At 33.6% G+C, this 15,032-nt stretch overlaps 1 protein-coding gene across 1 annotated transcript in view; it reads right to left on the bottom strand.

The window, feature by feature from the left end:
* The window catches only part of LOC106075668 (calcitonin receptor-like), a 128,432-nt gene that overhangs the window by 39,311 nt on the left and 74,089 nt on the right, over nucleotides 1-15,032 (bottom strand). The window contains exons 7-8 of the mRNA XM_056012520.1: nucleotides 11,548-11,704; nucleotides 9,954-10,084 (exon numbers count right to left, since the gene is read on the bottom strand). Coding sequence (XP_055868495.1) covers nucleotides 9,954-10,084; nucleotides 11,548-11,704 — 288 coding nt within the window. The remainder of the gene's footprint in view (nucleotides 1-9,953; nucleotides 10,085-11,547; nucleotides 11,705-15,032) is intronic.

The raw sequence follows: 15,032 nt of genomic DNA, 5'->3' as shown, positions 1-15,032 counted from the left end.
CAGGACGGGCCTGCCAGTGAAAGAGGTTCTATCAAAGGCAAAAGACAGAGAGGAATGGAGAAAGACGGTCGACAGATCTTGTGTGGGGCCCCAACGTTCCAACAGACTAAGAGATAGGTGAAGGTTAAGGTTATTTCATGAAGAGGTTTTCTTATTTTCTCACCCAAAGAAATAACTACGACACACCGTGGCATTCAAGTCAGCGGCATTCAGGTCAGCGGCATTCAGGTCAGCGGAAATCACGCCAACGGAATTAGAATTCCGATTTAACGTTTCTAACTACCAAAACATAGTAACTACTTAATTCAATTGTCACAGTCATCTTTTAGCTGAAACCTTGAGTATTACACTCATTTAAATTATACATCCTACATTGTGACAAGCGTAATGACCTATTAACTCATTACTAGCTGCAGTAGCGAACTTGAACGTGAAGATTTAGTGTTTAGTATGTTACAGTCATCTTAAGAAAACCACTGAGGATATTCCCACTCAAAGTGGATCACAGTAATCTGCTCTTTCTGTTTTGTAAGATCATGTGTACATTATCTGAGCAATGAAAGACAGTAAAAGAGAACAAGAAGAGAAAGAAATATGAAGACGTGGTGGCGATATAATGGAACCTGAAGAAAAACGTAAATGAAAAGAAGAAGATTAGGAAAGACTTTGGAAACAAAAATAGACACCGGAGACACCACAATCATGACTATTTAAGGATTAGCTCCCATGTATACACATCATAAGTAGGCTATTACTTGCCAATATATACATTCGTGATTCGTCTATATGTTAAGTAGCTGTGGCGTACTATTTATCTTCTTTACTTGTGAAGATTGCAACTCCAGCGAATAAAAAGTGAATGTATCACTCCGCTCCGCTGGTTACAATGTAGCAGAAACTGTGTTCGACACTACAATTGATTCTTGACAAGACAGCATCGGGACATAAAAAAAAAATGTATCACTCCGCTAAGCCTGAAACATTCTTTGGACTCCATTGAAAGTGTCCTCCATCTGTTAGCAGCGACAGGCAATAATCAACGGAAGAAGTGCTATTACAGGGACTAGTGAAGCGCTCTATTTGCATGACTGAGAACTTATGGTCCAAGGTTAAGTGAGGACGCGCTATACATCATAATGCCTGGGCCTGACATTACGGCACAGAGATCAAGTCTTACTTTGGGGTGGGCGGTGGGGGATATCCTGTTCTGAGAAGAGAAACAGAAGACAAAAAAAAGATGCATCGATGAAAGATCGTGGTGGACATATTTTGTAGGTGGACTGAGAGAAAGCCGCAAGACATGATCGAATCAATAGTCATCCATCAAACGTTTGGGGGCTTTGTCTCAACACTGACACCCAGGAGACAAGGGAATCAGGTCACACAAAAATATCCTTCTCATTATTTTATCTATATTAATAGTTAATAAACCAAGTCTCATTATCAGAGGCGGCGCCAGACAAGACGCTTGGCCGGGAGAGGGAGAAATTTTTAGCTTAAAATTATGTATATATATATATATATATATTTATATGTGTGTGTGTGAGATCCCAAACTGTATCGGATATTTTCGTTCCATTGGTCACATCAGCTGCGGGGAGAGGGGGGAACTGGGTGGGTGACATCATTCCGACCATGAATAATGCCCAGGCTTTCATTTCGCTTGTTGTTCGAGAGAAACCATGGCCGTCACGACTGAAAGAGGCCAACAAGGAGTAAATATATGTTTACATTGTTCAATCAATTCTCTAGACATGTTGATGTTAATACATCATTCATACAGAACTTAACTCATACATTGCTGATATGTAGGTCGATAACTTGCATATACGTACGCCTATACCTTGTAGTGTCGGCTTAAATTTTATACATAAGGCCTTCTCAAGTAGATACATACAGGGCCTAGCTAGTGACAAATATTTCAATAAAATGTATTGACCACGTTGTGACTATTTCCTGTTTCAGTATTGACCACGCCAGCAATGACAACCATGAATGCTACCACACCAGCAAAGGAAGGTACACTCTATTGTATACACCATAGTATAAATACTTATGTCCGGCTAATTAGTTCACATTTCCCAAGATTTGAAGATATTTATGGAATGTCAGTTCTATTTGTTACATCTTTGGCTTTCCTGGCTCTTTGTCTCTATTACAACGAGGGTGTGATGTGGTCAGCATAGAACAAAGGAATACAATAGCTAGGAAGTGGTGCATATTAATAGAACATAGAATATTTAATACAAGAGAAAATGATCGAGGCACGTTTATCCCTTAAAGAAATTTTTTTCAATTTTATGTGTGTGCAAAGATAACCTTATATTATCTTATAAAATACAGACGTTTCTTCAAAAAAGAAGATGAGTACGTCCTACGCGTCATGCATTCAGTCATGCATATCAACCAATGACCTACATTCTGCTAAGTCAGTGGTTTTCCTGGCTAGCTCAGGCAACCCATTCCATGCTCTAATAGCACTAGGGAAGAAGGAGTATTTGTACAAATTTGTCCTAGCATATGGGACGAGGAATGTGCCTTTACCTTTGTGTCTTTCTGAGTATCTTATTGTACCGACCGAAATCCTTCTTTGTAAACAAAAAAACAAAACTTGACAAACTAGGAACAAAACAAATAAGTAAATGAATGTATTTTGCCACTAACTGTTTTCAGTCCTTGTTGCCAGTCTATATAATGCCATTGTATATTGACAGCGTAATGATCTAGTAAATCTACAAAATGCTCTGAACTCATTTGTTTGTTTGTAAAATGTTTTACATGTTTCGGATGTTCCTTCAGAGTTGAAGATAGTTTACTTCCTAGTCCAAACCTCCCGTAGGACGACGGGGGATGGGAGCGGGCAGGGTTTAAACCCTCGACCGTCGATAAATCCGAACGACAGTCCAGCGCGCAAACCGTACGACCAGGCAGCCATCCATTTCCACGACTAACTCTTGTACAAGATGTAGTGTAGGCCTACAGTAGAGCGTGTTTACAATGCTATACATAATGAAAGAAATGAAATATTTAACACACTTTATATATACATCTATTATTATTCAGACTTTATAGATCCTAATCATTTATATTTTACGAATGTTATGAACAATAACTTTATCGTTATCCCTTGATGAAACTATTCAAACCTAACAACTTGCTTTCTCTACGTTACCCTCTACCGCCTCTATGGCATACGTTATTCACTTCTAATAACTGACACGAGGATCTATTGCTCATATCCTGTTTCGTAAACATTCGCCAATCACACAGTTACATCTAAAAGTCTCTAGTGATCTAAAATATTCATTTTTGAAAGGGCTCCTTAAAGGAGATAACAGATAAGGCTTCTTTTGTGACTTTTAAATCCATGGCCAGGTGAAATAGTTTTGTATTATTTTAGAGACTAGCTGCTTGCCAAGTTGTCATGTGGAAGCCAATTCATGATGAATATTTAAACTAGAGACTTCTCTTTTGGACAGTTACCAATAAGATGGAATTTCAAATGCTAGTTTAATAAAAATCATACTCGGAAAACAATCTGCCATGAAGTGAAGGTGATCCTCAAAATTCTGTTTCAAATAAGATGTAGCAACAAAAAACTGTGCTCACGATGACCTAAATGTATTGTAGTTCCATTGGCCGTTGTGCTGGTCACACAACTCCTTGTCACCTGTTAGCCATGTAAAAAAAAATTAACCCTATTTCACTGGTATAGTAAATCTAATTCACTGGGGACTGATTCTTCTTGTGTCACTTCCAGTCATTTTGGATACAGACTGGGATAAAAAGGGAAGACTTAAGGCCAACCAATTTGACCTTAATTTGACCTTGACTCACTCTTTCATTGAACTCCTGTAACCAGGCACGACCTTGAAGCAAAGATCACATTAAAAAATGAATCGATCTACTTCGCTTCATCCGAGGAATAATTGCGAGACGGCCAGCCGGCTAAAAATGTCATTTAAAAAGGATTTTTGTGTTATTTTTTGTTTAAAGCTTCTCTTTTAGAATACGTATGTATGTATAGATGTCTGAACGTTTTCAAAATAGATGTAGATTGTTTGTTTGTATGTAAGTATAGCACACATATATAACATCTCGAGCCTAGAGGATTGTGGGAAATGTGGATCAAACTAACGAGGAAATAAGTCCTAATTAAAAAAGTGTAATTAATATTCCCAGAATGTCGCTGCATGTGAGGCAGCTCTGTTCCACCCATCCTTCTTTAGTCTGTTTCTGAAACCTAAGCTATAACTTGAACTGGTGAATCAACATGAAGTACCAACCCATACACCCCCCCCCCCCCATCACATTATACCAACAAGGAATGGAAAATAAAAGAATACTTTTTTAAAAACGAAGCTTATCTAAGGAAAGAACTGCTAATTGTTGACATTTTTTCCGAAAATTACGGGGGGTCTATCTCCCTTTCTACTATACAAAAGAAAATTAATTAATTACCTAATGATTAACAAATTAATCAATTTTTGGATTGATTAGTGTATTGTTATCGACTATGAATAATCAAGTCAAAGTTTTAACTTGATCCGAGACTAGGCAGTGGGAGGGAAAACGTGTCACAACTGAAATCCATATATAAATATAGAATAATCCATGACCAATAATTAATTGACTAATTGTTGTTTTTTTTATCATTGATTTAGGTCTTTTCAGTTTTAATGAATAATTAACTTGATCCGCGAATGGTAAATGGGAGAAAAAGATGTTTAAACTTTTACCAGACATACAGTCGAACAGTCAGACAGAGTGAGTTGATGTACGCTTTATAAAAAAAACAACAACATATGTTCTTGATATTCTTAAACACTTGGAAAAATGTCACCACGAATCTGTGAAAGGAACAAATCTAATGCTCCACGCGTGACCAGAGGAATCCATGAGAACAACTTTCAAGACAGCCACCTTCCCGTGGCATCTATTACTTATACGTGCATCAGGACATTCTTTGAAACAAAATGGACATTTATCTGTTGACCCCCCGGACGTCTGGTCAAGTTTATGTCCTCAAGATCGATCGATAGCCAGCCTCGATTAATAAAAACATTTTCCTCGACATAAATCGTGATTGTAGTTTGTAAGATGGTCATCGTTTTTAACCTTGTAGGCCTGTAGGTGCCACATTGCAATGAAGCTATTGTCTTTTTTTATTGTATTTTATAATATTATTCTCGTTTATTTCAAATGTGTCCACAGAAGTCTGATGATAGTCCTGATGGCTACTTTATTAGTAACGTAAAAGATGCAAGTGAAATGATTGCGTTTTTATTTCATCATTATTATCCTGTATTTTATTTAGCTGAAAGGAAATTAAAACAAACAAACATTTCAAACAAAAAAATCTAATGGTCTAATTACTCAAACAAAAAAATCTACTGGTCTAATTACTCAAACAAAAAAATCTACTGGTCTAATTACTCAAACAAAAAAATCTACTGGTCTAATTACTCAAACAAATAAATCTACTGGTCTAATTACTCAAAAAAATAAATCTACTTGTCTTATTACTCAAACAAAAAAATCTACTGGTCTAATTACTCAAACAAAAAAATCTACTGGTCTAATTACTCGAACAAAACAATCTACTGGTCTAATTACTCAAAAAAATAAATCTACTGGTCTAATTACTCAAACAAATAAATCTACTGATCTAATTACTAAATCAAAAAAATCTACTGGTCTAATTATACTCAAACAAAAAAATCTACTGGTCTAATTACTCAAACAAAAAAATCTACTGGTCTAATTACTCGAACAAAACAATCTACTGGTCTAATTACTCAAAAAAATAAATCTACTGGTCTAATTACTCAAACAAATAAATCTACTGATCTAATTACTAAATCAAAAAAATCTACTGGTCTAATTATACTCAAACAAAAAAATCTACTGGTCTAATTACTCAAACAAAAAAATCTACTGGTCTAATTACTCAAACAAAAAAATCTACTGGTCTAATTACTCAAACAAAAAAATCTACTGGTCTAATTACTCAAACAAAAAAATCTACTGGTCTAATTACTCGAACAAAACAATCTACTGGTCTAATTACTCAAAAAAATAAATCTACTGGTCTAATTACTCAAACAAATAAATCTACTGATCTAATTACTCAAACAAAAAAATCTACTGGTCTAATTACTCAAACAAAAAAAATCTACTAGTCTAATTACTCAAACAAAAAAATCTACTGGTCTAATTACTCAAACAAAAAAATCTACTGGTCTAATTATACTCAAACAAAAAAATCTACTGGTCTAATTACTCGAACAAAAAAATCTACTGGTCTAATTACTCAAAAAAATAAATCTACTGGTCTAATTACTCAAACAAATTAATCTACTGATCTAATTACTAAAAACAATAATTCTACTGGTCTAATTACTCAAACAAAAAAATCTACTGGTCTAATTACTCAAACAAAAAAATCTACTGGTCTAATTACTCAAACAAAAAAATCTACTGGTCTAATTACTCGAACAAAAAAATCTACTGGTCTAATTACTCAAAAAAATAAATCTACTGGTCTAATTACTCAAACAAATAAATCTACTGATCTAATTACTAAAACAAATAAATCTACTGGTCTAATTACTCAAACAAAAAAATCTACTGGTCTAATTACTCAAACAAAAAAATCTACTGGTCTAATTACTCAAACAAAAAAATCTTCTGGTCTAATTACTCAAACAAAAAAATCTACTAGTCTAATTACTCAAACAAAAAAATCTACTGGTCTAATTACTCAAACAAATAAATCTACTGGTCTAATTACTCGAACAAATAAATCTACTGGTCTAATTACTCAAAAAAATAAATCTACTTGTCTTATTACTCAAACAAAAAAATCTACTGGTCTAATTACTCAAACAAAAAAATCTACTGGTCTAATTACTCAAACAAAAAAATCTACTGGTCTAATTACTCAAACAAAAAAATCTACTGGTCTAATTATACTCAAACAAAAAAATCTACTGGTCTAATTACTCGAACAAAAAAATCTACTGGTCTAATTACTCAAACAAAAAAATCTAATGGTCTAATTACTCAAACAAAAAAATCTACTGGTCTAATTACTCAAACAAAAAAATCTACTAGTCCAATCACTCAAACAAAAAAAAATCTACTGGTCTAATTACTCGAACAAATAAATCTACTGGTCTAATTACTCAAACAAAAAAATCTACTGGTCTAATTACTCAAACAAATAAATCTACTGGTCTAATTACTCAAACAAAAAAATCTACTGGTCTAATTACTCAAACAAATAAATCTACTGGTCTAATTACTCGAACAAATAAATCTACTGGTCTAATTACTCAAAAAAATAAATCTACTTGTCTTATTACTCAAACAAAAAAATCTACTGGTCTAATTACTCAAACAAAAAAATCTACTGGTCTAATTACTCAAACAAAAAAATCTACTGGTCTAATTACTCAAACAAAAAAATCTACTGGTCTAATTATACTCAAACAAAAAAATCTACTGGTCTAATTACTCGAACAAAAAAATCTACTGGTCTAATTACTCAAAAAAATAAATCTACTGGTCTAATTACTCAAACAATTAAATCTACTGATCTAATTACTAAAACAAATAAATCTACTAGTCCAATTACTCAAACAAAAAAATCTACTGGTCTAATTACTCAAACAAAAAAATCTACTGGTCTAATTACTCAAACAAATAAATCTACTGGTCTAATTACTCGAACAAATAAATCTACTGGTCTAATTACTCAAAAAAATAAATCTACTTGTCTTATTACTCAAACAAAAAAATCTACTGGTCTAATTACTCAAACAAAAAAATCTACTGGTCTAATTACTCAAACAAAAAAATCTACTGGTCTAATTACTCAAACAAAAAAATCTACTGGTCTAATTATACTCAAACAAAAAAATCTACTGGTCTAATTACTCGAACAAAAAAATCTACTGGTCTAATTACTCAAAAAAATAAATCTACTGGTCTAATTACTCAAACAAATAAATCTACTGATCTAATTACTAAAACAAATAAATCTACTAGTCCAATTACTCAAACAAAAAAATCTACTGGTCTAATTACTCAAACAAAAAAAAATCTACTTGTCTAATTACTCAAACAAAAAAATCTACTGGTCTAATTACTCAAACAAAAAAATCTACTGGTCTAATTACTCAAACAAAAAAATCTACTGGTCTAATTACTCAAACAAAAAAATCTACTGGTCTAATTATACTCAAACAAAAAAATCTACTGGTCTAATTACTCGAACCAAAAAATCTACTGGTCTAATTACTCAAAAAAATAAATCTACTGGTCTAATTACTCAAACAAAAAAATCTACTGGTCTAATTACTCAAACAAATAAATCTACTAGTCTAATTACTCAAACAAAAAAATCTACTGGTCTAATTACTCAAACAAATAAATCTACTGGTCTAATTACTCGAACAAAAAATATATTACGGAAGAGAACAACCAAAAATGTAAAAAGGTTCAAATTTGTCATTAAGAACTAGACTGACCATTGACCTATAGTACTGGTAGTATGACTAAAAAGTATTTCCCAACCTTCCCCGTGCTAAGTCCCGATCCCATTATTTTGATCACACTTTAACACTTCTAACAAAGCCGGATCAACTTTCATTTGGTCAGAGATCAAGTCTCCATTAATCACTTAGTCGGGACAAGAGTTAACTTTCGTTTAATCGAGGTCAATGGTTTAGTTTAGGCACTCAAGTGAAGCTAATCTTTTCATAGATTCCATTCGCCCTCGTGATTCCACTGCATACTTCACTGTGCAGACAAACTTGGATCTATAAACGAATCACTCATTAAACTTGCCTCGATATCAACGTTTGTGAAGTCAAGGATCCTTTCCAAAAGTAATCGTTCCATTAAGCTGAGGAGGATACTGCCACATCAAACATTCATTTCACTAAGAGAACATCGAGTTTCCAGACGACATGTGTTTGCTCACCCAACGATTACTTGAAACATTTCCGGGCAATTTCTTGGACATCTTCAGGCAATCCTTCGTCTGCATTCTCTCCCCCTTTTAAACCTATCATTTTTTTCTCTCCTTATATTCCATAGTCAGAGTTGTTTTTTTTTCCAGCAGCTCTGGCATTGAGAGGTTCTACCAGTCATATATATTGAAGCCATAGTTATTGTTTGAAAATGAACTCTTTAGTTACTATAAAAGTAGTACTAAACTTAATGTTTAGTAAAGTAAAATGCCCCTTTCAGACCTTGCGATCTTAAGGGCAACGGTTGACGATCAGGGTGTCATTCGGCCAGCACAACGACAAACTGCCTTTACTTTCCCCAATTAAATTCAGGTACTGATTAGAGTTGGGTGGACTTTGTGGCTCTCTAACATTTCCGAAATTTAAAATTCTAGTGTTCACCGAGATTCGATTCCAGGACCCCAGGTTCGGAAGCCAAGTACTTAACCACTCAGCCAGAGCGCCTCATAAAATTAATGCAATTACAACGATTAAGTAAAGGAGGACGTTTTATTTGTACACGTCGATTGGATTGCTAATTGTATAATGAACGATCTTTTGACTATAGCCCCCTGGTATGAGAACCAACAATAGTACAAGTCTGAGTTGATTTTGTTTTACTTTAAAAAACAAACATTTCTTATTCTCATATAGATTGTTTGAGACTTGTGTGTTGTCTTTGTATAAAATACACGTTTTCACTCAATTCCTGCAAGTACTGGGAATATTCGGTTAATAAAACAATTAAAGATTATTCCTGCAAGTGGCTATTTCCCAATTGTGATGTTGAATGAGCTCAACGAATTAGGACATCACACTTGACATCACACTTGACATCACACTAGACTTATTAGAAAACATGCCAGAAACTGATAAGCTTCTAATGACTTGAAAAACAAACTAAAAACTGTAAGAAAGAAAGACTTCTTGACTCACCAATAGAGCCAACATGATAGGGACAAATATGATGAAGATGAGATTGGTTTGAGTGTAACCATCCCAGCATCGGCTCTTATCATTCAGATACATCAGTGTTGACCAGATGAGTGTAAACACTACCGGAAGACCTGCATCATAGAACAATGGACAGATGTAAGTATACGCTTGACACTTCAGACTAGATTTAGAATTTAATTTACATGTAGTTTGAAGTGAAAACAAAATATAAAATAGATTTATGTATCACTTTTCAAATTTAAGACGCTATAGAGATATTTCATTTGTACAAAATATGAAAATTCAAGAAAATTCAGAAATGTCTTTTTAATAATCTCAAAGTTGGCAAAGATCGAAACTAATCAATAGTTATCAGAGTGGATTTTATATTTTCATCAAGTCACATGATGAAGTCCATGTAAAATTTATGTAAAAAATCATTTTCGACCTTTAATGTAATCTATGAGACCAGATTTGAAAAAAATGTAAAGTCATTGTATTTATTGTCACATAGTGTATGCCATTAGTAAGGGAAGATTAATTTAATTTGTTTTGGCTTTTTTCATTAATTTAAAATTATAATAATATTAATGCATTATTACTAATACAATTAGAAAATAATTATTAGTATTTTTAGCTAAATATAAAATAAAATAAATAAATATAAATATAAAATTATATATAAAACAGTGCTTTTTTGTACAAAAAAATAGGTGCCGGTAATCAATACTTAGGTGCCGGTACTCAGAGATGAATTGCCTAACTTTTAACTACTAATAAATCTATACTATAAAGTAGAATGTAAGGAGTATGTATGTTCCGAATAGAAATCAAAATCGTTTGACCATTCTTGATGAAACTTTGCACAAATGTTCCTTGGGTGCTAACTGGAACCGTGACGTATGTATAGTAGCCCTAAGACAAACTAAAGAAACTAAAGAAACTATGAAAGTATTAGTATTAGATGAATCAAGGCCATGTTTACCATGTTTAGATCGAAAAGATCTAGATCTAATTTTTAAAACTATACTTTACATAGATAGTATCTTACTTTGACACGGAAATACAAAATATAGTCTATTGATTTCATTATTTAATAAAATTAAGCTTTAAATTTGTCTTTCAAAAGCATTTTTTACATAAATTCGTTATATATATATATACACATATTGTTTTATCACGATTAGGAACCACTTATTTGTTTCATTGAATGGTAAAGTTTTAATTAAAAGGACAATGGCGCGACTATTGACAAAAGAATACGTTATGAAGCAGAAAGGCCTAATGTAAACAGAATACTTTTGACGGCTTTAGAGAGAGGCAGTTTTATGGACGTAGAAATTTAGCTTGACGATATATACAGTGCTTTCTTTGTGACGGTACGCACCGCTACGGCGTACCGGCACCTTCTTGAATGTGGGGAAAAATATTACATTTCTTGTATTCTAACGTTTATTATTAATTTATTAGTTGTTAAGAGTTAAGCAATCTATCACTGAGTACCAGCATATTTTTGTTTTTACAAGAAAAGAACTATATATATATATATAAAGTAAACTGTAAGGCTTAGGATTTATAATTGAGCATTTCTAACCCCATCCAATGAAATAAAATATTCTGAAGGGTGCTGCCGATGGAAACACAGTGACCACTAGACGATTGTGTAGATAGATTCCCTCCACCAACATCCAAGAGAAAGTTGCCATCTGGGAACATTTAGAAAGCGCTAGCACCGTCTTGCAAAGCCACTCCTGGAAAACAAGAACTCTTTCAGCATTGATAATCTATCTAGAATCTATCTATAATCTAACTTTAATATATTTAAAATCTATCTTTAATCAATCTTTAATCTATCTAAATAAATATTCTACAAAATAATAAAGGTCCAATAAAGACTCATACATACATGGGCGTAGCCAGGGGGGGGGGGGTTCAAACCCCTCCCCCCCCCCCCCCCCCCCCCCGAAATGAAATGATTCGGAATTTAGTGACTGATTTTTTGCTTTGATTTCATTTATTTTAGTTGAGATTTTAATACTAAACCATCACTTGTCCCAGAAAAGCCAAGGGTTTTTTTTTTAATTTAAAACCCCCTATCAAAGTTTTTTTTAGTTTAAAACCCCTACCAGGGGTTTTTGAGTTTAAAACCCCCTCCAAAATTTACGATAAACCCCCTCTTCAATATAAAAAAAAAGCAAATTACACACTCAAAATTCTATGAGCGTAGCCAAAGGGGTTTTAAGTTTCCCCCCCCCCCACCCGTTCAGTAGGGTTAGAAGCTAAAAAATACTTCTTCAATATAAAAAAAAGCAAATTACTCACTCAAAATGTTATGAGCGTAGATAAATGGGTTTTGACTCAGTTTTGAGTTTACACCCCCCTTCATCGGGGTTTGAAGCTAAAAATACCTCTTCAATATTAAAATCCAAGTAATTATACACTCTATAAGTGTAGTTAGAGGGGTTTTGAGTTTAAACTCCCCCCAGTGGAGTTTCATATAAAAAATACCTCTTCAATATAAAAAAAAGCAAATTACACACTCTAAAATCTATGAGCGTAGCCAAAGGGGTTTTGAGTTTAAACCCACCGCCAGCGGGCTTTGAAGCTAAAAAATACATCTTCAAAAAATCCCCCCAACCCCCCCCCCCCCCCCGAAAAAAAATCCTGGCTACGCCCATGCATACATACATATGTATAATATATATATATATATATATATATATATATATATATATAGCCTATATATATATATTTATTTATTTATTTATTTATTTTATCTATCTATCTATTTATCAATAGATGCTAAATATATGCACAAAGGCAATCAATAACAATGGCCGAGTGCTATGGCGGTTGTGGGTTGTGTATATCCAAGAAGTATAGAAAACCCCAATGCTATTTTTAGATAATAATACTCACTTGGCTTACATTACATTTCAAAAATGTTTCATGTGTATTGACATCGGAAATATTTTTAATAGTTTTTTTTTTCATCCTAAGCGCTAAAAATGTATTTCTAGAATTCTATATATAATATAGAACTTCATATGTTCATTTTTTGTTAACTTAGCTGCACTTGTATATGGGTTATCTTCCATGCACTTTACCTCCCCTGCCATATGTGGGAGATCAGTTTCGGAATAGGAGATTTCTCCCCCTTTGAGAAATGAACCGTCTTCGTGTTTCTGACAAAATTAACTCAGGAAATAGACATAATAATAATTTTAATAGAAATAGACGAAAGAAAAAGAATAGTTTATAAATATTTCGTTTATTTTGGGTTCAGTGTACAGGAGTTGTCCAACTAAAAATAGATTTTCAACTATGTTCCCTCACTTCTAGGTGCTGAGCTAGAACTCACTGATCTATGTACGGCACCTCTATGTGCTGGGCTAGAACTCACTGATCTATGTACGGCACCTCTACGTGCTGGACTATAGAACTCACTAATCTATGTACCGCACCTCTACGTGCTGGGCTAGAACTCACTGATCTATGTACCGCACCTCTATGTGCTGGGCTAGAACTCACTGACCTATGTACCGCACTTCTACTAATTTGTGGAATTTCTAGGATTTAAAAATAAGGTATTCTTGACCTTTCCACTAAGTAAACTGACCCTTGTTAATCAGAAACACTTTCTGTGCTTGACAATAGCGACTCCCTGCAGTTTTGGTCTTCTTTTTTCCTATGTGAAGCTGATAAAAACAACGTTGAATTGCAATTATAACTTATGGGGACAGTTTATGTAAATGCTCATTTGTTTTCTATGGCAGACTGTTAATGACGGTGCAATGTAGCCAGAGCAACAATCAACCGCTTTTACTTCCCCATCGTATGCCGGATACTCTTTAAATTTAGGTGGCAATACCGAAACGGTCTTCACCGAGACTCGAGCTAAATGTTGTAGTGTAAATGTTGCAGTGATTGTAAATGTTGTTGTGTTGTATATGTTGCAGTATTGTTAATGTTGTTGTGTTGTATATGTTGCAGTATTGTAAATGTTCCTGAACTTTATTTTTTTTCATTTCACTATTTAATGAAGACATAGCAGAAATACCCACAGATGTATGTGTGTTCAAGATATAGATCGACTATAGACCTTCAGACCAGATCAGATTTAATTACTAGATAATTATCATTTGAAAAATTATAACGGTCAAACCAGAGTTTTCCCTTTTGTAGCCAATTAGCTAGTAATTAGATAGATATGAACAGAGAAATTTCTGGGAAAATCGGTAGAGCCGTTTTCGATATCCTTGTCCATCAATTTTGAAAAAAAAAGAATCTGCAAGCTGATAAGAGGAATTATAAAAATAAATAACGTAAAAAGAATAGTGACACTAGAGACTTAAAGATTTAATGACGCATTTTCTGGAAAAAGGATTTATAAAGTTTCCCTACAAAGGATGTTGGTTTTGTATCATTGTGTGGCAGTATGCATAAAATTTGCATTACTTTATAAAATAGTTTCTCGTCTCATTCACTTTGTTATGGTTTGCGTGTCTTTGTTTTGTAGTTCAGTTCTAACTAGAGCTGCATCCAAATCAAACATAATCAACTGGAGTATTGGAAACAGCGATTTACATTTACAGGATATCAATAACTCAGCAACCAACAAAATACAAACTATATTTTGATATATAAGCAAGTACATATACTGTGTAGTGGATAGGTACACTTTTACATAAATGTAGACCTAAAACACTCTCTCGCCTGTTCTAGTGGAATAGACAACGCCTCATATTACATCATAACCACTTTGAAAAATAATATTTGCCCTACGGGAACATTTCGTCCTTGTTAGCGTCAGAGCTCCTGAGCCAAGTCCAAGAAATTCAACTTGAGCATTTGTATTTGTATAAATCATATCTCGGCTTCATTGTTCTGTAAACAATTCTGTGACTAATGGCCAGATTGTCTTCCTTGAGCCATATTTAGAACAAAAAGAAGAAGATTAAGCTGCGGAAATGTGACACGTAGATTTCATCTCTAAGAAGACAAAATGTCTTCCGCCTTGCACAACGATCAGCATGTGGATAATTATTTCTCAAGGCTTTCTGGGATATGCGAGATGAG

The sequence above is a fragment of the Biomphalaria glabrata genome, chromosome 1, assembly GCF_947242115.1.
Source record: "Biomphalaria glabrata chromosome 1, xgBioGlab47.1, whole genome shotgun sequence".
NCBI classification, from domain to species: Eukaryota; Metazoa; Mollusca; class Gastropoda; family Planorbidae; genus Biomphalaria; species Biomphalaria glabrata.
Note: the sequence above shows the minus strand (reverse complement) of the source record. Positions and strands in the feature narration are given on the sequence as shown.